Here is a 23,533-nt window from a genome sequence, read left to right as displayed (position 1 = left end):
TGGCTGCTGCGCCGGGCGCGCCGAGGCACCCGGGGCTGGGCCAGCGCCCCCTGCGTCCCCACGCGGGCAGCGACCCCGCCGGAGGAGAAACCCGGGTCGCCGCCACCTCCGCCTCTTCAATCTCCTGGTCTTCGTCGCCACTCTCTCTGTCACCACCTCTCAGGGAAAGGGGGGACATAGGGGCGTCGCGGGGCCCCGGCGAATGCGCCCCCCGCCGCCTCTCGAGCTGCGCCGCCTCGCGGGGATGAAGCACCGGCCGTGAAGATGGAGGTGACCTGCCTTCTACTTCTGGCGCTGATCCCCTTCCACTGCCGGGGACAAGGAGTCTACGGTAAGAGCCCGCGTCCCGCTCCACCTTGGCTTAGCCCCGCGCGGAAACTTTGCAAGAGGCGCAAAGTGCGCGCTGCCGGGGTTTGGTGGAGACCTCGACTCGGACTCTGGAGTGGATACCCGCGTCCCCGCCCTCTCCAGGGCGCGAGGAGACCGAGCTAGCGGCTTCGGAACACAGGGGCGGGTCGTAGGGTCTGGTGTGAAGCCGGGATGTCAGGGGGAGGTACCCAGTTTCCCACACCCTGCTAGAGGCGGGAATGATTAGGAACCCTTGAGAGCACCCGGTCGGCTCGGGAGACCCGGACAGACCCAGCCCAGGACTGGTGCGGCGACTTGCACCGAAAGCTCGTCCTGCCTCGGCCTCCGGAGTGGAAGCCAAGTGATGCATAAGCCGGAGTTGCCGCGCGGCTTGCGGGTGAGCCGGCTGTCAGCACCGCGGCCCGGCGGCGGGCTCGCCTTCCCCGCTGTTGCTGCGGCTTCGCTTCTACTCACGGCTTGACAGCCTGATCAGGATGCCGACATTCCCTGGCTCCGGCGCCTACGACCCCGGCATCCCTTTTCGGACCTTCCCTGAACCAGTTCTTCCCGTCTCCGGTTCCTAGCTACAAACCCCAGCCCCACCTTCCTTCTTCCTGCGCGCACACACAGACACATTCAGCCACATTCAGCCACTATCCCCGGAAAACGCAAACACGGCACGCACCCACCGGGATACGTGTCCAAACTCTGCCTCCTGCCACGCAGCCTTGCTCCTGCGTCCGCACGTCTCGCTCTGGTTTCCAAGGGAGACTCTGGTTACCCCTTCCCCCTTCCATCCTGTGGGTTTTCCCAGGGAAGGCCCCCGGGGCAGGCATCATCCATTCAGTCACCTGGCTCAGCTTCCCGCAGTGCCTTAACCCCACAGCACTGAAAGTCATTCTCAGGGGCCCAGTGGCCGTTACTTTGCTTTCTCTTGACTGCAGGATGGCTTGTCCAGGTCCCTTTTTAGTGATGTGTGGCTGGGGCGGGCAGGATTCTCTCTCTCCTTTTCTGTTGGGTGGAGGGACTAATGATTCCTCTTTTAGATCCAGGGGAGTCTGACCTGTTCTTTGTGGGGTGGTAGTCACTGGCTGCCAGCCTCAGGTGCTGAGGCTAAAGCACCCTGGAGGGTGCCTGGCCGTCTGCCTGTGCCTGGCAAGAGGAAGGGGTGTCCTGAAGGGTGTCTGGGAGGTGACATGCTCCTGGCCCTACCCAGCTAGCTGGCTTGGGCTTAATTCTCTGGTAAGACTAGCCCAGGCATCTGGCCAAACTCTGCTTCTTAATTAGTTTGTGTGTGTCTTACTGCATGGCCCCTCACAGATGCCAGCAAAGGCAGGAAAGAATGCAGCAGGGACTGGGAGAGGCTGGGTTTGGGGGAGGAGGCCACGGGACAGGTCCTGGAGGCCTTGGCCTCTCCAGGGCAGATGAGGTTTCTCTGCCCTGGGGTTTCTCTTTCTTCTTTCTCCCCAAGTCAAGGTGCCTAAGAGAGGTGCTGCTGAGGTCTTTGCCTTCTCAACACAGCCCTGGACTGGGGAGAGTGATGGAGAGCCCTTCCTGCATGCTGCTGTCCTCCACCCTACCCTCCTTCCCTGTGCCATTGCGTGCATTTGGCAAGACCCATTCCTGGTCATCCCTGTCTTCTATCCCCTCCAGCTTCTCTAACCTCTAGGCTGCTTAGGGCTCATCTTCAGGAGGTTCCTCTGTTCCTAGTCTAGTAAACCCAGCAATGAGAGTGGGGTTTGGAGTCAGGGGCAGTGGACCCTCATTTCAGAGTACTCTAGGGCCAGGATTCAGCCATAGGCTTATCTATACCCTTTTCTCTCTGTGTTTTCTCCCCTCCCTCCTGTGCCTAGGTCCCAGTTGCTCTCACTCAGAGCCAATCAAAGTGGGCTGGGTGTGCTGGGCCCAGGGGCTGATCCCGGGCCCTTGGGTGACATGCCACTTTTCCTTTGAGAGCTTGGCTTCAGGCAGTGTTGAGGCCTCAGGGGAATTGCTGGGTTTAAAAGTCTTTATTGAGGTGGATGAAGGTGGGAGAAGATTTAGGAGGAGGAGGAGGATGACAGGAGGTCACTGAGTTCCTTGTGATGCTAGAATCTTTGGCCACATTTAGCAGAAGGGAGGATCTCTGTAGGACCAGGACTGGCTTAAGAAGTAGGTCAAAGATCTGGGACTAGTTCTTCTGGCCCCTCCCCAGCAGTCTTTCTGTACCCACAAAGCAGAATAAACAGCATGAGAGTGAAGGCAGCACGTAGGGACCAGGGATGGCCACTCCAGCCCAGCATTGCATCCAGCACCTAGCACAGTCCCCGTCATAACAGCAGGAGCTCGGCAGGTGTTTGTTGAATGAAGAAAGGGCCATAGTTGGAGGCAGGCTGGAAATTCTTTCTCCATGAGAAGTCTCTCTAGGACTTGGTTTCCAGCAGGGTAGTGGGGCATTGTTTAAGGGTCTCTGCTTAGGGCGAGTCCCAGAGTCCCAGCCTGCAGCCCTAGAAGAGAGAAGAGGCTAGAAGCCTAGTATTGCCCTGGCACTGGGGAGGGAGGCAGCAGGTCTAATTCAAGACATAGGAGAAGAATGTGTATCCTGAGGAGGGATCCCCTGCCCCTGCCCCTCTGCCCCCAGGCCTGTGTGGATAAGGGAGGGGCTGAACAGAGGGGAGGAAGACGAGCAGGCAGTGGAGGGCAAACCTGACGGCATTTGGCCTAGACTGTGTATCTCTGCTGAGGCTGGTAGGAGGTAGGTGCCTAGAACCCTATGTCCTGCTTCCCACTGAGGTCCACCACCTGCCCTAGGATCCATGGTCTGCAATAGGGTTGGGGAGGCGGCACTCTCAGTTTGGCCAGGTGGCTTTGTTCTTCTTTGGGGCACAGATGCTACAACAGCCAAGTGCTGGACCAGATGGTCCATTTGGAGCTGGTTCTCCCTCCCTCCCTCGCCTCCCAATCTCCTGGCCCAGTTTGTTGTCCTCTGGGGTGGATCCTGTAATCTGTTTTCTGGCAAGCCAGGGGGCTGGGCTGGCCCCAGTGGCCTAGTTCTGGGGCAAAGGCAGTAGCCAAATGATGGAAGAGGAATATCTTGCATGCGGATAGTGTCTGGGAACACCCCGCCTTCTGTCCTGGCTTCTCCTCCTCTCGTAGCAGTTGGACCACAGGTCGGTGGGATTCCTCTCCCTTACAAAAACATAACAAACCCCTGAATTATTTAATATGCAGAAGTGGGAATTGACATTATCCTTAAGACAGGTTGTTTGCAACTTACTGGTGGAAGTCAAAATATTTCACCAAAGGTGTCATCAGAAACTACTATCCTATGCTAATTTTTGTAGGAACATGAAGACAGATGTTGAATAATTTGACAAGAGCAACATAGCTTACAGAATTATCACCAAATCCGTTTTTTTCCCTCCTCTGGGGAGTACGGAGAAGGAATTTCAGGAAGTGAGTGTCCCAGTGTCGTCTCCTGGGTGTTGATCTGGGTGTGGGTATTTGAGGTTTTTCACTGGAGTTCCTACCCCATGCCTTGAAGCTTTGGTTCCCTGGGGCTAACCGAGGCTTGGGGTTCTCTTGATGTCCTCAAGAAGCTCTGTGCTTCTGTTCTTTCTTTCTTCTCACTTACAGAAATTGCACAAGCGAGGGAGAGCACCTTGTGTCCACAAATCCAAGCTGCTTTGTTTGCTTTGCTGGCGTTACCTCCCCACCCCAAGTTGATTTTGGCCCCTTAGCCAGCCTGAGGGCTCCCCAGACCCTTGGTGTCAGGCTGGAGAGCCCCCGCTTTAGGGTCAAGATTCTTATGACATCCCGTCCTACATTACAGGATGAAACCTGTGCTTCATGGTTGGGCGGGGACTCTAGGTCAGGGGAGGAGGTCGGTTAGAGGGGATTTTATTAGCAAGAAAGCATCCTTGAGGGGGTGGGCAGGGGATAGCTGAGAGCTGCTTGGCTAGGCTTGGCTGTCAGCTGCTGGGGCCAACGTGGCAAAGCCTCATTTAGAGCCTGGTATATTAGCTCTGCTTTGCTGGAACATGGAGGGACAGGCTTGGAGGGGAAGCGGGGTGGAATCTGTAGGCAGAATGGAGGGAGCTAATCACAGCCGCCAAGGCCCAGCAAATGAATGATGCAGGAAATCAATACCTGGGGGCGGGAGTGGAAATCCGGGCAGTGGTAGCAGCCCCAGCTTCTCCCAGCTGCCCAGGAGGCATGGAGGAGGGCCTGGGAGGAGTGAGACAGAGGCAGGAATGTGGAAGACACCCCCCACCCCAAATGCCACTGTCCCCGTGTCCCTGCCACTCCCCCGCCACCCCCCACTTTCATCTCATGGCTGGTCTCATGGAAGGTGAACTAGGAGATGACCCACCCAGTGAAGACAGAGGACCTAGGAGATGGAGTCTTGGGCTCTCACTCCTGAAGAGCCCTGCCTCACCTCCCACCTCTGGACACCTGAGCCTCACATGGTCCCAGGTCCCCGGTGTGTGTGTAACTGCCTAGGGGCCCTGCCCTGTGCGGCTGCTGCTGCCGTTCCAGATGTGGCCAGCAGGGGGAGGGCTTGGCCGCCACATTGCTTCTTGCTTTTCCTGGGCTCCCGTGGGCCTCACCCTATCTAAGGGATGAGTTATGCTCATTCCTCAACCTGGGGCTGAAAAGGGCTCCTCAGGGCCTTCTGGAATTCCAAGCCTCCCTCCAGCTCCCACGTACCCACCCCGGTGTCCCTAGCACCTGCCCGTGGCCAAAGCCAAACTTGCTGTGATCTCAGATGAATCAGGTTTTCCCTAGGCCCCAGCTGGATGCTGGGGCTCAGCTTAGCCTAGTGGGCTCTTGCTCTGGTAAGGCTGTGGCAGGGGGAATGGGGGTGCTTGTGCCCATGCAGAAACGCCTCTGTATAAACCTGGCACATGGCCCCTCTTCTGCATCTTCTCCCCATGGTCAGAAGACCCTGCTTTGCAAGCATACATCTGCTGCTAGAAGGTACTATGTACCAAGGGGCTTCTCTGGCATTTAAATGCTGATACAGGAGGCAAGAGCAAGGCTTAGCTCAAAGGAATGAATATTTTTGTTTTTCAACAATGAAATCTCATTTTTCCTCAAGTCTATGAATAACACCATGAGTAACTGCTGTGAGTAACATAGTGCTCTTTGCAAAACAATCAAGGAATACATAGAAGTATAAAGAAAGAAAGCAAACCTCACTTGATAACCCACTATTCATTTGGTCATGGTTTTTTCAGGCATCCTTTTGTGTGAGGGGGAATGAACCTTTTAGGGAGGATTGTTTGTTAGAACAATAATCCCTTATAAGTGTGTAAGTGCCACATGACTTACCAGGCATTTTCATGCCTCTGCAGCCTTTGCTTCCATGACATTCTGAGAGGTCAGCACAGGGTGTACTATTGTCTCCATTGAACAGATGGGAAAACTGAGGTTCCAAGAGTTTTAGTGACCTGCTCAACATTGCACAGCTGGTAAGAAGTAGCGCTAAGACTCAGTCCCACTGGATCTTCTGATTTGCAGGGAAGGAAAGCAGTGTGGTGTTCCTTTCACTCATCATTCATTAAATGTTTACTGAGCCTCTAACTTGAGCAAGACCCAGTTCTGGGCATTGGCAGGGCTACTGAGATGAATAAGATGGAAGGTGAAGGGGAATCACATGTAAGATGGGGGAAGATTTTGATAAATGTCATGTAACAAGGGCAGATAAAAGGTTGTGAGAATTTGAAGGGTGAAGTAATTGCTTCCAAGGCCTTGTAGAAAAGGGAGCATTTGAACTGGCCTTGACAAATAGAAGTAAGGATTGAGAGGGGCATTCCTGGTGGAGGGCAGGTTGTGAAACGCCTGGAAGCTAAGGAACCCAAGTGTGTGAGGAGTTCGTGAGCTGTTCAGTTGTGCTGGAGCATGAGCTGAAAGGGAATTGAGGCTGTTAGGGCTGGAACAGTAAAGGAATTTTTTTTTTTTTGAGATGGAGTCTCACTCTGACTCCCAGGCTGGAGTGCAGTGCCACGATCTCGGCTCACCACAACCTCTGCTTCCCAGATTCAAGCAATTCTCCTGCCTCAGCCTCCTGAGTAGCTGGGACTACAGGCACACTCCACCACGCCCAGCTAATTTTTGTATTTTTAGTAGAGACGGGGTTTCACTGTATTAGCCAGGATGGTCTCAATCTCCTGACCTCGTGACCTGCCCGCCTTGGCCTCCCAAAGTGCTGGGGTTACAGGCGTGAGCCACTGTGCTGGGCCAGGAATAATTTTAAACATTGCTAACATTGACTGTCCAACCTGTGGTCATGAGTATGCTTTATCTTCAGTCTCATCACAACTCCTTGAGAAAGTCATTTATCAGTCCCTTGTCCAAGTGGCAGACCTGGACTTGAACCCAGAACTGCTCATTGCAAAGCTGTAAGGAGGATGTCAAACAGGGAGCTGGGTTGATGCAAGCCATATTATGGGCTAGGTAGCCATGCTGCTATGTGTGGGAAGAGGCCATGCTGGACAGACTGTCAGGTGGCTTTGCAGTTGTCCAGGGGAGTCATTGGGAGCTTTGTGGGCATGTGCAGTAGGTGTGTTCCAGGCAGAGGAATAGCCACTGCAAAGGCCCTGGAGTAGGAACCTGCCTGGCCTGTTGGAGCAACAGTGAGGAGTCCAGTGTGGCTGGAGCAGCATGAGCCAGAGGGAGGGGAGTAGAAGGTGGGGCCAGAGAGTTAGTAGGTCCAATTGTTTGGAGCCTTGAAGGCTATGAAAAGACTCTGGATTTTGTTCTGCATGAGATAGGGGACTATGGCAGGGTTTTGAGCAGAGAAGGGACATGAACTGACACTTTTTTAATAGAACCGTTCTGGCTGCCATGTAGAAAATAGATGGTAGGGGTTTGAGGATGAAGGAAGGGAACCAGTTAGAGGCTGTTGCAAAAGGCAAGACACAAGATTGTACCATCATTAAGCACTGAAAGTGTATTGGAAAGAGTTCAGGCAAGGAATAGGAGCTACAAACGGCTCTGAGATTTGGAGCTGGGAGACTTGGCACACAGTGATAACAGGTTGAACAAAAGCCACTGGAAGTCAGACAGGTTTGGAGAAATGAAGTAGTTAGGAGCCTCGACTTCTGCATAAGAAACCTGGGTCTGAATCCCAGTTCTGCCCCACACCAGCTGTAAAAGCCCAAGAAGTTACATCTGTTTTCTAAGCCGTGGCTTCTCCGCTTGTCAGATGGAGATCATCGTACTCACTGCATGGGTTTGTGATGAGACGGTGCCTAAGAAGCTCTGAGCACAGTGCCTGGCACATAGCAAGGCCTCAGTAAATAGTTTTAGTGACAATGTGAGTGAAGTTTTGAACTTCATGGGGTTCTGGTGCTGGAATGTCTGGGGGGGATATTGACAAATCGGGTGGACATGAGCACTGAGCTCAGAACAGAGATCAACTCAGGAGAGGTAGATTTGCACATCTGGATTTATGTCTGCAGAAGGATGTGGGTTGAAACCATGAGGTGGAATAAAATTGCCAGGGATTAGAGAGTAGAGAGAAGGGATTGGGCTGAGGCCAGAGCCCTGGGGAGCACCAACGTTTAGGGGGCAGGAGGAGGCCTGAGAGGGGACGTGGACCGGAAAGTCTGTGGCAGAGTCTGTGAGAGGAGGAGGTGCAATGAGAAAGGGCCACCGGGGAACTGGGGAGCTCGGGGGCAGCTGCAGCACAGAGTGGGGATCCTCAAACTTCCCTGTGCACAAGTCTCCCCTGGGATCTTGTGGAAATGCAGATTCTGATTCAGCGGGGCTGGGGCTGGGCTGAGATTCTGTGTGAATCTGGGTGGTGCGGATGCTGCTAGACTGGGGATTGGGTTACGCATAATGAGGGCTTCAAGTAAGAAGACTGGACTCAGGTTGGAGAACCAGGTGGGCAGCCTACTGCCTCTGAGGGTCCTTGCCCAGTGGCCTCGCCTCTCTAAGCCTCAGTTTCCCCATGTGAAGGCTGATTCAGGCACACTTACCTCTTGGGATTACAGAGAAGCCCGGGAGTGATAGCACTTTGTAAACTCGAAGGTGAACTATGAGGACTCTGTTTCACGAGCGCAGAGGGGGTGGCAGGCAGATGGCAGGGAGCTCCGGGTGTGGGTGGCATGTGGCAACAGGAGGTATAGGCTGCGCTTTTGAGAAATGTGGAAGGCCAGGGAGGCTGGAATAGCAGCTCCCCTTCCCCAAACCCAGCCTTTTGCCTGTGAAAGGCTGGAGCTGCAGGGGTGGGTGACCTTGGTGGCTGGGTGGTGGCTTGAGCAGGCTCAAGGGCACTGCTTGGCTGGCTTTGAAGATTCCACCCCAGGCTCTTCTTGGTTCTTTTCCAGTCCCAGAAACTCAGCCGAGATACGTTAATTATCTGGAGGACTGGAAGCTGTGTAGAGAAGTGCTTCTCAGCCCTGGCGCATGTCAGAACCACCTGGAGAGCTTTTTCAACAACAGATGCCCGGCCCCACCCCGGGCCTCCTGAATCAGAAACCCCGCAGGTGGCATCAAGGTATCTGTGGTTGTAAGAGCTGTTTAGATGATTCTTGGGCACAGCTGGTATAGACGGTGTGTCTGAAAAAGCCAGGCCAAAACAGATGTCTTCTTCCCTTGGACTTTCTGAGGGCATTTCCTGGTTTTCCAGGTCACTGCCCAAGCCTAGTTTCAACCAAGTTCATCTGAACCTGGAGTCTTAGGGAAAAAAAATCCACTGATTATTTTCTAAACTGTGAGCAGGGAGACTTTCTGGTTTAATGGTGCTAACTGGAAGGTCCAGGCCAAGAGTCTGGGAGACTGGCCCCTCTTCTGGCTTCTAACCAAGGGACTTCCAGTCCCAAACCTAGAGAGATGAAGGAGTCTCCTTCAGAAACACAGTTTTCTTTGATTTTTAATAGGTAAATTATGGTACCTTTTTGAAATGTGGCCCTTTTGTTTATTCTCTTTCCTGTTTGGTTAAGAATAAAGTGAGGCCAGGTGCTGTGGCTCACACTTGTAATCCCAGCACATTGGGAGGCTGAGATGGGAGGATCACTTGAACCCAGGAGTTCCAGACCAGCCTGGGCAACATAGTGAGACTCTGTCTCTATTACAAAAAAAAAAAAAAGAATGAAAATTTCAGAGCTGGAGAACAAAGTAGCAATTCAATGTAAAACCAGCAAAATTTATTTTATTTGAGACAGGGTCTCACTCTGTCTTGCAGGGTGGAGTACAGTGGTGTGATCATAGCTCACTGCAGCCTCGATCTCCTGGGCTTGGGCAATCCTCCCACCTCAGCCTCATGAGAAACTGGGACTACAGGCATGCACCACCATGCCTGGCGAATTTTTTTTTTTTAGTAGAGATGGAGGTCTCACTATGTTGCCCAGGCTGCAAAGGTTGGGAACCCTGCCTTTTAACATTTTGCCTCAAGGTCACCAAAAGGCTGATGAGGCTCAGTCATCATGACACATTCCAGGAAGGAAGACAGCGGGAACGTTTGAAAGGCGGGCCTGTCCGCTGAGTCTGCTGTCTTTAAGGAGCTTTCCCAGAAACACCCTACAGTGACTTCTGCTTACATCTTACTGGCCATTCTTAGCTTCAAGGGAGGCTGAGAAATAGGGTTTTTTAGATGGGCACATTCCCATCTGAGAAAATATCTGTATTCTGTTAGAAAGAAAGGGAAGTGGGTATTGTGTGGGTAATGAGCAGTCTTTGCCACAAACACCCGTTTTAGGGGCAGTTGGTGTTTCTTGAATGAGAGGGGATTTAGATAAATGTGAATGACTGCTCCCCTCCTCACTCACCCCACTCTGCCAGCCTATCCTCACCTCGCCCCACTCTGCCAGCCTATCCTCACCTCGCCCCACTCTGCCAGCCTATCCTCACCTCGCCCCACTCTGCCAGCCTATCCTCACCTCGCCCCACTCTGCCAGCCTATCCTCACCTCGCCCCACTCTGCCAGCCTATCCTCACCTCGCCCCACTCTGCCAGCCTATCCTCACCTCGCCCCACTCTGCCAGCCTATCCTCACCTCGCCCCACTCTGCCAGCCTATCCTCACCTCGCCCCACTCTGCCAGCCTATCCTCACCTCGCCCCACTCTGCCAGCCTAGCTCAGGTAGGGGTGGGGCGCGGGGGGTCCTGGCTGCTCTGAAGATGCCCAGAAGAGACCTGAAAGAAGACAGAGACCCAGAGGAGGGAGGTGACTTGCTTGGGTCACTCAGACATTCAAGTGAGAGTCCCACCAGCTTCCCGTCTGCCAGTGGGCCAGACACTGTCTGTTCACACGTCCATGGGATTGTTGATTTCTGCCGGTTGGTGCCTCTCTACTAGCAGGTGTCTCCTTTCAGTCCCAACAGCAGAAGAGCTCTGTGGTTCCAGAAAAAGCAGCCTCCTGATTTCTGGGAACAGAAACGGCCGGGCTGTGTGAGAGGCTCTGGTCCGGAGGTGATCTGCCTCATCTTTCTGCCTCTCAGCAGGCCCACTGCTGTTTGCTCAGGGTCTCTGGTCCTTCATTTTGGGAAGTTCTTCCCATTGACCTTATTTCAACTTGCTGTAACAATTTATCAGAAAGAAAGATTCAGGAACCGAGACCTCTGAGTTGAACTTGAGTAACTCCTTGGCCCTGAGACTCTCCCCAAGTGATTCTTTTTTTTTTTTTTTTTTTTTTTTAATTTTTTGAGACAGAGTCTCACTCTTTTGCCTAGGCTGTAGTACAGTGGCACCATCTCAGCTTACTGCAATCTCTGTCTCCTGGGTTCAAGTGCCTCAGCTTTTGAGTAGTTGGGATTACAGGCGTGTGCCACTACACCCAGTTAACTTTTTGTATTTTTGTAGAGATGAGATTTTGCCATGTTGCCCAGGCTGGCCTTGAACTCCTGATCTCAAGCAATATGCCTGCCTCGGCCTCCCAAAGTGCTCAGATTACAGGTGTGAGCCACTGTGCCCAGCTGCCAAGTGATTCTTTAGAAACTCGTGATGAAGGCATTTCCCCCATCTCTGAGAGGGATACTGGGCGGATAGAGATGGGGAAATGAATTGAATTTCAGTGGCCTCATCTACTTGGGTTTGATTCCAGTGTTCCAGTAAAATGCAGAGGTCCTTGAGGAGGCCAGGTTACCTTCTGGCAAGATACATAAAGCCACAAGGCAAGCTGAAGTTCTGTGCTGTGGCAAGACCTGAATTCACTTTTCTTTCTGGAATGAGACCACAGGGTAGACACAGAGAAGGCCATGAGGAAGGGCACAAGGGTATGGCAAGGAGTCAGCTGCCAGCCAGTGGCCTTCAATGACCCAAAAACAGATCTTCCAGATTGATTGCAGGAAGAAACAGACCACAGAAGGCAAGTGGCTTGTCAAGGGCACACAGCAATTAGGTGCCAAGGCTGAAGTTAAAAGCCATGTCAAAGGACTTTCTCCAGCTGGATCTTTCTCATTCTCTTGTGTCACCTCCCAGGCTTGGGAGAATCCAGGACATGTCTGCATGGCGTTTATAATCTCATTGTGTGCCCACATCTCTATAATCCTTCCCCTCCCCTGTGAACCTCATTTCTTATTCTCAGACCTCATTGCATCCAGACTACAGAAGCTGGGGCTCATTCTGGGTGTAGTACTCTAGTTAGATGTTAGAGGCCCTTATTGGAAATGTCGGGGCACCCCCCCACCCTTGTGGGTGGGAAAGTGAGCCTACTTGGTAGTGTGAACTGGAGGTTGCTGCCAGTCTCCACCGGGTCCAACATCTTGTCACACTGCCTATAAGTTCCACTTTAGAGTTATTAACAAGTTAGCTGGCAGAAGCACTGCCACTGTTTCCAGAAGGTTACTTTGGGAATACCCGACACAGGTTGGTTGATCAGATGAGTTGGATCTTGAGCCATGAGATTCAGGCAAGGAGGTTTCCAGGGGAGTGATGGGTAGAGGAAGAGGATGATGGTGGGGTATTTGATATGTGTGTAGAGGGGTCGTTAGGGAATATGTGGACTCTGTGTTGTGGCCATGTGAGAAATTTCATAGTGGACACCATGGACAGTCAAAACACACTTGGACTCATAGTCTTAGTTTGGGTTCCCCCAGAAGTAGACTCTGAGATAAGGAGCTGAATGCTGTAATTATATGGGAGGTAAGTCCAGGAAACTCTGGTAGAGGAATGGGGAAGCGAGACAGGGAAGCAAAGGAAACCAATGAAAGATGCCTTATCAAGTCAGTTACATCGCTGTCCCATGGGGGAACTCCGGTACACTGTGAAACACACTTCAGAGTTATTCCACCATGGGGTGAGGGAACTGGGGCATGTATACACCCACCCTGTGTCTGTCATTGGACGAGGCTGCTTCTGGGGGTGTTAATTCCCGGTACTCCTAAACGACTGCACACACAGGCAGCGCAAGCTCTAGTGGCCAGAGATGGCCCTCAGGCAGAGAGGTGCCCACAGGCATTGGCAATTGGGAGTTGGCTGGTGGCGCACTGAAGTGTTTAGGAAAGGGGGTGCAGGTGGGGCAGCAGCAGTCTGTATTACATCTTGCCTAAGCCATGGTCTTGCTTTTTCAGAGCCAGCCTGCTGTGTGGAGCTCTTTGTTTTTAGATCTCATGTTCTGGGCTGCATGTACAAGCTTCCATTCCAGGCTGAAAACTCTTCCCCTGCAGCCACCAGACCTGCGCACTGCTCATTTGCTTCCTTGGATTTTGTAGTCAGAAACCAAGTGTGTTGATTTCTCCAAGGCTCTCCTGATATAATTCAGGCTGTCCCGGAAGGATGCCTTATACCTGCGGAGGACGGGGTTGAGCATCACTGAGGACACACCCAGAATCTACAGGGTCCTTTGGGCATTGCCATGAGAGGCACCATGTTCTCCACCCCACTGCATTTAAAACCAACATAGAGGTGGGGACAGTCTAGCCTAGAAGACCACTCCTTCTCCCTGTAGACAGGATTCTGGGTGAAACAATTGTTAGGGGTCAGAGAGTAGTAAGGTCGACTGCATTCTGTCTACTTCCCTGCCCAGGAGCCAAGCCATGGGCTGTGACCAGAGTGGCCTGCACCCCTGAATATACCTGAGCCTCCTGAGTCTGGCTCAGAGCAGCACTTCCACCCTGTTGTATATTTGTCTCTTCTCTAATAACTGGGACCTGAGATTAATTAATTCAATATGTATTGAACCTCCCCTGTGTGCCAGACTCTGTTCTAGGTGCTGAGGATACAGCAGAGAGCAAGAAGGAGATGATCTAGAATCACAGACTCATCGAGTGACAGAGCCGGGGTGAATCTTAGGGAAAATCTAATCATTTGTCAGGAGAGAAATCTGAAGCCCAGAGAAAGCAAGAGAAGTTCTCAGGCCACACAGCAGAGAGGGGGCTCAGCCTGGAATCATGGAAGGTCAGAGGTAATGGGCTTAGAGGTTGCCTGTTTCTACCTGCTCAGTTTTTTGTTGTTTTTGTTTGTTTGTTTTTTGAGGCGGAGTCTCTCTCTGTCGCCCAGGCTGAAGTGCAAGGGCATGATCTTGGCTCACTGCAATCTCCGCCTCTTGGGTTCAAGGGATTCTCCCTCCTCAACCTCCCAAGTAGCCGGGATTACAGGCACCCGCCACCACACCCAGCTAATTCTGTATTTCTAGTAGAGACAGGGTTTCGCCATGTTGGCCAGGCTGGTCTCGGACTCCTGACCTCAGGTGATCCACCCGCCTCGGCCTCCCAAAGTGCTGGGATTACACGCGTGAGCCACTGCACCCAGCCTACCTGCTCAGTTTTTAGAGGCAGAAACCAATGGTCAGAGGTGAAGGGTCTCACCAAGCTGATGGCCCTGCTGTATCTGCCAGTGAATACTCTCTTCTCTTCCACATCCATCTCCCAAGCCAGATCTAGATTCTCATTTCCTGAGGGGTGTGTATATGTGATGTAGGCAAGGGCAGTAGGCAGGGGACATGAGTACTTTCTTTTGATCAAGCCATGCACCTCCTTTACTGTGCCTGCTGGCAAAGTGGCCTCAAGTGATACTAGGAAGAGCTTGCTACTGAGGGATGCCCTGATATGCTCAAAGCACTGACGCCCTTGTCTGGTTCACTCCCTCCTTTCTGGGGACTTCAGGGAGCAGGGGCTGCAAAGTCTGGCTGGGGTGAGGGTGGGCTTCATCCCCGCATTGTCCCCTCCCCGTCTTCTGTTGGAGATCAGTGCGTATGTGTATCTGTGTATGGGGGCCACTGGTGTGAGATAAACTTCTCTCGCTGGGTATGTCAACAGAAGCTGTAATATATTCCTCCGGTTCTCTCTGCCTCATGCGAGTGCACATTATTTGTATTTTTTGTGCATGTAATATACAATGGCATGTGTGTGCTGTAGGTGTGTATATGTGTGACGATGTTGCACAAAAGAACATGTATGTATGTGTAGGGAACTATGTATATGTGTGGTAGGGGGGCCTGCAGACCTCTTTGGGGGCTTCTCTGGGTCCACTTTTATCTCACTGCCCTCCAGATGGCCTTTGCCTTGGTTGCAAGGCAGGGGGTGGGCACAGGCATCCAGCATCCTGGGTCATCAGTCAGGGACTTATGTCCAGCCTGGGTATGACCCCATCACCCTTCCCAGGAGACCTGAAGTGGGGGGCAGGGGCGGGCCGAAGCTGGCCTGGAGCTCCTGGCTAATTTTCCTGGCCTCGATCGATCCAGCAGCTTCTCCTGAGTCTATTAGCAGTCCGCAAGTGAAAATATCCCCCATCGCGAGCCCTGACCTGAGACAGGGAGGAATCCATAGCAATTTGTTCAAACAGAGGAGAGCGTTTCCCTCTGATTTGTATTCCAATTTATTCCAGGCAGGAAGGGGGTCAGGGTAGGAGGGCAAACCCAGGCACTGCCAGAGCTAGCCCCAGACCCGTCCCCTTTAACCCCCCATGCCAGCCTGGGTGGCAGCTGGACCTGCCCAGGGTTCCTGAGAGTCGGGGGCTGAGGAGGAAGGGTGGACCCCAGTAGGGGACAGGGAGGGAGGTCCACCAGCCTTCCCAGCAGGCTCTGCTTGGCTGGAGAGCTCAGTTGTGGATTTGGTTTTCACAAAACACAAAGCCGCCTGCTCGGAGCCTCTCTCCCGGGCACTGGGGCCTGCGCCAGGTGTGTGCTCACCCGCTGCACCCGTGCCAGATTGGGGGCTGGGCTGGGTGTGTGGAGACAGTGGCCCCAGCTGGGCTGAGGGGCAGGGGGGCTGCTGAGGCCCAGAGGGGAGCTGGCACCTTTGAAAAGTGCTGGTGCAGCGTGGAGAGCTCCGGCACGGCCTTCCGATCCAGTGCTCATGCTTCCTTCCCAGCCGGAGCAAACTGGGGCTCTCTGGTGTCCTAACCAGGGACTCTTTTGAGCAGCTACACTAGTTACAATTCTGGCTGTATTAAGTCCATGCTGTTTGCCGGGCACTGGACTAGTGCTGCTGCGTGTCTAGTGCTTGCAGGGTCTGGTCTTCATCTGCCTCAGTTTCCTCACTGGTATTCCTCCCACCCTCTGCATACCTCTGTCACCTCCTTCATGCATCTCTGCTCAACCCTTCTCACTTCCTCTTGGGAGGTGCTTCTCCCTTCTAAGGGTAGCCCTAGTAGCTGAGGGTCTCAGGGCTGATGCCTCTGAGAAAGCTGGCTTCGTTTCTCCCAGATTGCTTCCTTTGGCCCCACTTTGCCTTCCCCGTCAGGGCACAGGCCTCCACAGAGTGCCATGGCAGCTGGAGAGGAGGATTCTGGGAAGGGTCAGGCAAGTGGTCCCGCATAGCTCACCTTCCGTCCCCACCTTTGCCTTCCCTGGTGTGTTAGCGTCCCCCGGGGAGGGGAGTAACCAGAGAAGTTCTTCACACTGAGGTGTCAGCAACTAGCAGCTCTGAGGTCAACTGTCGCACATGACTTGCCAGGCTCCATGACACCATCGAGGTCTAATTTCAGAATCAAGTAACTAAATATAACGAAGTCGATGAATAACCATCTCGTTCAGGTAGGGAGGCAGTGTGGCCGGAAGGATAGGACCAGAGGCTTCTGAAACAGACCTGGGGTGGAGGTCTGCTCGGCCACTCACTAGCCATGTGATCGTGGGCAGGTGTTGCACTGTGCCTCACTTACCCCATGCACAAGACAGGGTAAATACTGGTACCTTCCTCAGAGGGCTGTGATAAAGGGGAAATGAGGAATGCGTGGGAAGCCATGTGCCTGGCATGTGGGAGTCAATGACCGACACTGCTCGGAGGAGGGTTTGCTAAGTGAGTGATTCCACCGCCGAGGCCAGGCTCAGGAAGCTGCCGCTGTCATTGGTTGAGGCACAGAGGCTGCCACCAGGGAGGCGGCATGGGAGGCTCTGTGTACAGGCACGTGACACAATATTGGGACAGAGAGGGAACAAGACTGAGGCCCTCGCCCAGGAGGAAGGGCAGAAGAATTCCAGTCCTCCTTCCATTTTCCGTTTGGGGAAGTTTATAGCAAGAATCTTCCCTTTTAGCTACTGTACAGGCTGGGAGACAGGTGTTTTGTACCAGCCCTTTACTGCCACCCACCCACTGTCCATTTCAGACCCCATTTTCCTCCCAGGGGGCAGCCTCCCTCCTCCCGCATCCACAGCCCTCAGCTGTCTCCTGATAGGGGCTTTGCTGTCCCTGGCTGTGATTGAACTCTGGTCCAGTTGTCCTTCTCCATCCGCAAGTCCTTTTTTCTCCCCCAACCTACTCAATTTCAAGTCATTTACAAGTTGTTCAGAGGCTCAGCATTATAATCAGATCCTATGGAGCCTGCCACTTATGTGGTTTCTAAAATTTTAGGCAAAAAAGGAGAGGAAACCCTTCAGTGATGGAGAAAAAATGAGAGACTACTTAAGCAGGAGGGCAGGTATTGTGTTTCCCAATTTATAAATATACCTGATGCTAAATAAAATATGTTCCTAAACTTTATGTTTCCTGAATTGATGCTTGAAAAAATAGATTGTTCATCCCTTTAAGGGATTTAATGTGCTTTTGCTCCCAGGGGTGCTCGCCTTTTGAAAAGGATACAGAAAGAGAATAAACAAGTGACTATTTAATATGCAGGGTGTTGATTTGATCAGGGAAAGGGATTGAGTGTGATGGAGGTGAGGGCAGGCGGGCTGTCTTAAACAGGGAGGCCAGGGACGGCCTCTCAGAAGACAGCTGAAGGAAGGGATGGAGCAGGCTCAGGAAAGCTGGGGAAGAGCAATCCAAGCAGTGGGGAGGGGGTGGGGCTGTAAGTGCAAAGGCCCTGAGGTGGGAGAGGGCCAGGCCTGCTTGAAGACTGACAAAGAGGGCAATGTGGCTGGAGTGGGGAGGGCGGTAGAACGGGAAGTGGGGCCGGGAGCAGATGGCAGAGGGCATGGCAGGCTGTTGAAAATGCATTGGCTTTGACTCCAAGTGGGATGGGAGTCATGGCAGGGAGAGCAGAGGAGAAATGGGATCCTCTGCCTGCACGTGGAGAACAGGCTACAGCAGGCAAGGGAGGAAGCAGGGAAGACCTATCAGGAGGCTGCTGTCATAATCCAGGCAGGCCTCGGTAGTGGGGGCTAAGACTAGGGTGGCATCGCAGGGGGGCAGATTCCGGACTGGCTCTGAAGGTCAAGCCGACAGAGCTTGCTGGTGAATTGGGTGTGGGGTGTGGGAGGGGGAGAGAGGTCATCGATGGCTCCCAGATTTCTGGCTGATACTTGGTTAACGGGAGACAACGTGTTCCCACTAATACAGGTGTGAGGGGGTGAGGAGTGGCTCCCAACCCTTGGGGGTACTGGGGGGCAGTGAAAGTTGGCTGCTGGAGGTCAGTGGATGGAGGAGCCATAAAGCTAATGAGGTCCTTGTTACATTTCTGCTCCCTGGTTCTTTAACCTCAGAGCTAATTTTCCTGTGGTCTCCTGGGTTGAGGCCAAGGCCTGGCCTGGAGGAATCAGGTAACTCCATATGTAGAGATGGCTTTAGGGGTTACTAGAAGTTGGGGTGCAGCACCTCTATCTCCCCCTGCAGCTGGGTGGGGTGTTTTCCATGAGCCGGAGCTCTACCCACAGACCCACAGTGACCCGAGGTCAGGGGGGTCAGAGTCTGCCTGGCTGTGGGAGAACCCCCAGAAATGCTATCCTTCCCTTCCTTTCTGTGCTACTATGGCCAAGTCCTCACAAGCTCTCAAGCTGCAAGATGGATTTGTTTTCATTGCTGTTATTGTTATTATTATCCACTTAAACAACTTCATAGGAAAAAAAGAAGCCCGGTGACTATCAAACATTAACCATTCATTCTAAACTCCCTGCCCACACCTGTCAATATATTTTTACATAGCGGTAAACAGTGGTCCGTTCTGCTTTCTCGGCTGACTTTATCTCCTACACACGTCTCCTGTTATTGACTGAGCCCTCAGACCTGTCACTTTAATGGCTGCAGGGCACCCCCTGCATCGATGTGCTAGAGTTCGGGTCACCGTTTCTCTGCTGCTGAGCGTTTGGGTAGGAGCCAATTTCCCTTTCTTTTAAATAGCTCTGCCATGAATATCCTTATGTGAATTACTTTTTCCTTTTAAATTATTTCCTTGGGGCCGATTCCCCAAAGTGAGATTGCCTAATAGGTCATAGGATAGGAGCAGTTTTATGGTTCTCATTTCGCACTGTCGGGTTGTGTGACAGAAAGTTTGAGCTGGTGTTGTGCACAGCCCGGCCACAATGGATTTTATCATTTTAATTTATTTTCACTGGTTTAATAGGTGCATTATGGCCTGCTTTTTAACTTCCAATTTGCACCTCCTGAAGCCATACTTGGGTCGTTTGGCACCTAATAATAATAAGACCTGATCTATGCAGAACTTTACAGTTTACATGATACTTTCTTAAATGTCATCTCACTTAATAAGACGCTATGAGCCTAATGTTATTGGCCTCTGTTTTATATGGAGAAATGGGGGCTTAGGCAAGTTAAGTGCTGGAGTGGAGCTTCTAACTAGTTCTTGCAGGTTTGGTTGCTTTTCTTTTCTTTTCTTTTCTTTTTTTCTTTTCTTTTTTTCTGTTGAGACGGAGTTTCACTCTTTTTGCCCAGGCTGGAGTGCAATGGTGCAATCTCAGCTCACTGTGACCTCCGCCTCCCGGCTTCAAGCAATGCTCCTGCATCAGCCTCCCGAGTAGCTAGGATTACAGGCGCAAGCCACCACACCCAGCTAATTTTGTATTTTTAGTAGAGTTGGGGTTTCACCATGTTGGCCAGGCTGGTCTTGAACTCCTGACCTCCAGTAATCTACCAGCCTTGGCCTCCCAAAGTGCTGGGATTACAGGTATGAGCCATCATGGCCAGCCAGGTTTGGTTGCTTTTCTATTGCACTATGTGGAAAGGACTCCCTGCCACCTATCTCCGTCCATTCTTATGTGAGGGCTCAGGGTCCCCAGATGCCCACTGCAGCCCAAATCCAGTGCCTTAGCCTCATTTTCTCCCTTTGGCCCCTACATCCAGGCCTATGCCAGAACCCCACGCTGAGCCTGCTTGAGGGTTGGGGTTTAGCCCTGTGGGCCTTGGAGACAGCCATGTTCCATCCCTTTGCCTCACTGGGCTTTTTGATCGGGTGGTGCTTTGGGGACTTCTTGCTTTAGCAAAGCCACTGCCATCCCCACATCCTGGCCCAGGCTCTGCCTTCTGGGTTGGAGGCCTGGATCTGGCAGTGTGTCTCCAGTCCTACCCTGGTGGTGCACTATCCCTAGCGACTGTGCTGCAGACTCCTAGAGACCTGGGGCTGTCAGGCTCCACTCTGGAATAGGAGGACCTTCTTAGAGCAGACACACTCTGAAGCATGAGTCTAGTTTTATTCCAGCCCCTTCCAACTGTACTTCTAGCGTATCTACTAGGCAGCATGCACTGTGCACAGGGCATTCCATTCTCAGTGGGTTTCACACTCACAATAGGGAGCCCTGTTATGTCCATTTTATAGTTAGGAAGCTGAGGCTCTAGACTAGATGGGTAAATGATTTGCCTCGAGTCACCCAGAAATTACTGTTTCCGTGGGCTTGGTTCAATAGGTATGCTTTGACAGGTGCAGGCTTGGTCAGATCTAGACCCTGGGCTGCTGCCAGGGACTGGTGCCAAGTGAATCTTGGAGATGGGGTCTCCAAGACCAGCAGAGCTTGGTGGGGCTAGAACTTTCCTTTCTGGGATCCAGGAAAGGAAATTTTACATGAGTAACCATGAGTAACCCTCCTTCCATGGGTCCCACATCCCTGGGCCAGGAAGGCTCAGACGTTGGGATCCTAGAAGTCATTCTCTGCCCTGATGGGTGGAAGCCTCTCTTTTCTACTGTCATCTTACATATTCTCACGGGGAGAGCTTTTCCTCCCAGTGATTACTACTTTCAGCCCACCTTAATATTCCGATCTCTCAGGATTACAAACTCCTGGTAATCCTCCAAAGTAGACCTCATTCAGTTTCACATTTTTTTCTTGCAAGACTTTGGAATAGGTTCCCAGAGCATCCTGGGCTATATTATTAAATGGAAATGGAACTGAAATTTATTAAGTACCTGCTGACTACAAGTCATTGTGCGATGTACCCGATATGCATTTTCTCATCGAATCCTCACGACAACCCAAAAGTTATCTCCACCGAAGCCTGAGATGTAGTATTATTCCCATTTTGCAGATGAAGAAACTGAGGCTAAAGGAGGTTAAACAACTTTCCCAAGGTCACTTGGTCACTGAGTAAAAGGCAGAGCACTCCTCCCTACCCCTCATCCTATGTCGTTGAGCAGCCCTCTCAGATTTGCATTTAAAGCCTCTGATCAAGCGTTGCCCAACTCGTCCTGCCTTTACTGATTGGAGATGACCTATGTCCATCATTAACGGTTTTTTGTTGTGTTTTTGCTTTTTTGAGATGGAGTCTCTCTCTGTCGCCCAGGCTGGAGTGCAATGGCGCGATCTCGGCCCACTGCAACCTCCACCTCCTGGGTTCAAGTGATTCTTCTGCCTCAGCCTCCCAAGTAGCTGGGATTACAGGCACCCACCACCACACCCGGCTAATTTTTTGTATTTTTAGTAGAGATGAGGTTTCACCATGTTGGCCAGGCTGGTTTCGAACTCCTGACCTCAAGTGATCCACCCGCCTCAGCCTCCCAAAGTGCTAGGATTACAGGCGTGAGCCACCGCGCCCGGCTGTCATTAACAGTTTTAATTCTGGCATCCTGGGACCCACCAGGAGAAAGTCCCTTTATAGTTTTCATCAGGAGACCTAAAAGTCCTCATTAAAGGGCTTTCCTGGTGGCCTTCCAGACACCCTCTAGTTCTATAAGTGGGTGTGCAGATTAGACTTCCATTGATAGACAGTGAAGATTCTATGAGCATCACCTGCCACTCTCCATACCTGTGTGCCTTCCAGTGAGATCAGGATGTGGGCACAGTGGTGCTGAACATCCCCAGGGAATGGGACATAATGGACCGGCCAGCACTTACAGCAGAGGAGAGTTGTAAGGGCGCCAGCCTCTCCCAGAAGCTCCAGGCGCCACAGTGGCAGTGTCTGCAAATGGAACAAGGCCGTGCAAACTGTAGCAGGCTTGCATCTGACTATGAAAGCAGAGCTTGTTTTTGCACTCAATTGTGGTTGCAGGGTGGCGGCCTGCACACTGAAGCTTTCAGCTGTGGCTGGTTGCCGTATTCAGTGACAGCGCCCTTGTACCCAGAGGTCAGAGACACATGCACTCTGGTTAGGGAGAGATTTTTGCAGCCAAAGGGAAGGTTGGCTGAATATGGATTTGGTTTTGATGAGCAAAAAAGGCCTTGTATCAGGGAACAGGCTTTAATATGGTTTGTAGCAGGGAGAGGGCAGAGGTTCTTCGCCCAGAAGGGCTATGCCTCATTTGGCTCTGTGTCCCAGCGCTGAGGGCAGGAGATTTCACATAATAGGTGCTCAGAAAATGTTACAAAGCCAATTAATGAATCAATGGCAAATTAAAAGGTGATTGTGTGTGCCCTTTGAGGGACTGAGAGGACAGGGAGCGAGAGGGAGGATGGGAAGGGAATGGACTCAAACATGGGTCTAATGACCGAAGAGAGAATGACCAGAACTGGATGGGCCAAAAGTCTGTTGCTGCTTTCCCTCAAGATGCTCTGCATTAGGGCAAGGCTGGAGGAGATGGTGTGGGTGAGTTGGGGCTGTTTCAAGCCGGCTTTCCTAGCACAGAACTGGAGCCCTCTCCAGCCTCAGAGCACCCCTGAGAAGTCACCTGGTCCACCCCCGGCTGGTGGTGAACAGAGGACAGGCTCCAGCCATCTCTGCAGAGAGCGGGACTGTGGTAAGGGCAGAGCAAACCCCGATGCAGTGAGCACAGAAGGGCAGGGTTAATTTTCCCGAGAGGCCCACGCTCGATGGCTCACAGTCTGCAGAGAGGCTTGGAACATCATCCCTGGCAGAAGGAGGCCCAGGTGGAGCAGGCCAGGCGCCTGCCCAGGAAAGCCTCCTCCCAGGCCCCCGGCCACCATTCTCTGAGCAGCTAATTAAAAGAGAAAAGCCTGTTAATATTTCAGCACTGTTAACTCCGCTAAATTATTAAGTGTCCATTTGCATTACATGCATAAAAGGATCAATAAACACGTGCGTACCAGGATCGGGGAGGGCGAGAGGTGTCACGGCGAGGGAGGGATGGTTTCTGAGGATGCTGCACAGCGTCGGTCCTACCAGGAACGCGGAGACTCCGTCCTGAGCTGTGAGCCCTGCACTGGGCTAGGCACTTGGGAAGTGGAAATGCATGGGGGTTAGCATGAAAGATGGAGAATCAGACAGGCTCCAGACCAATGGGGTGTCCTTGGGTAACTTTTATAACCTTGCTGAACCTCAGCTTCCTCATCTGAAAAGTCCGAACCGTAATAGGCTTGTTAGGAGCAATAAATACGATAAAAGATATAAAGCACTCAATATATTGCTGGCAGAGTAAATGTCAATAAAGGGTAGCTATTGCAGTTAATGTTATATTATGGGGATGGGGGTGGGGTGAGGCCTGAGACAGCACTAGTCTCTAGTTCACTGCAATCCCTCCCTGCTCCCTCTCTGCCTCTCAGTAGGCCTTTATAGGCATCGTTCTTATTCAGCTTTTCCAGCTATTCGCTTCCCTAGTGCAGAGCCTGAGTGCCATAGCTCCCTGTTACCTCAGAATCAAGTTTAGCACCTCATACTGATAAGGGCTTGTTGAATGACTGTCTGAAGGAAACCAGGACCAGAACACAGATCGCAATTCTGTACCTCTCCATCCAGAACACTCAGTGATGCTTCTGGGAGGTG

The 23,533-nt window shown here is 52.2% G+C and overlaps 1 protein-coding gene across 1 annotated transcript in view; it reads left to right on the top strand.

Moving 5' to 3' along the window:
* The first annotated feature begins 140 nt into the window (after positions 1-140).
* Positions 141-23,533, top strand: part of MDGA1 (MAM domain containing glycosylphosphatidylinositol anchor 1) — a 65,474-nt gene continuing 42,081 nt past the window's right edge. The window contains 1 exon segment of the mRNA XM_017870148.1: positions 141-331. Coding sequence (XP_017725637.1) covers positions 265-331 — 67 coding nt within the window. The 5' untranslated portion in view covers positions 141-264.

Source organism: Rhinopithecus bieti, unplaced genomic scaffold (genome assembly GCF_001698545.2).
Source record: "Rhinopithecus bieti isolate Rb0 unplaced genomic scaffold, ASM169854v2 scaffold_4553, whole genome shotgun sequence".
Classification (NCBI taxonomy): domain Eukaryota; kingdom Metazoa; phylum Chordata; class Mammalia; order Primates; family Cercopithecidae; genus Rhinopithecus; species Rhinopithecus bieti.
Note: the sequence above shows the minus strand (reverse complement) of the source record. Positions and strands in the feature narration are given on the sequence as shown.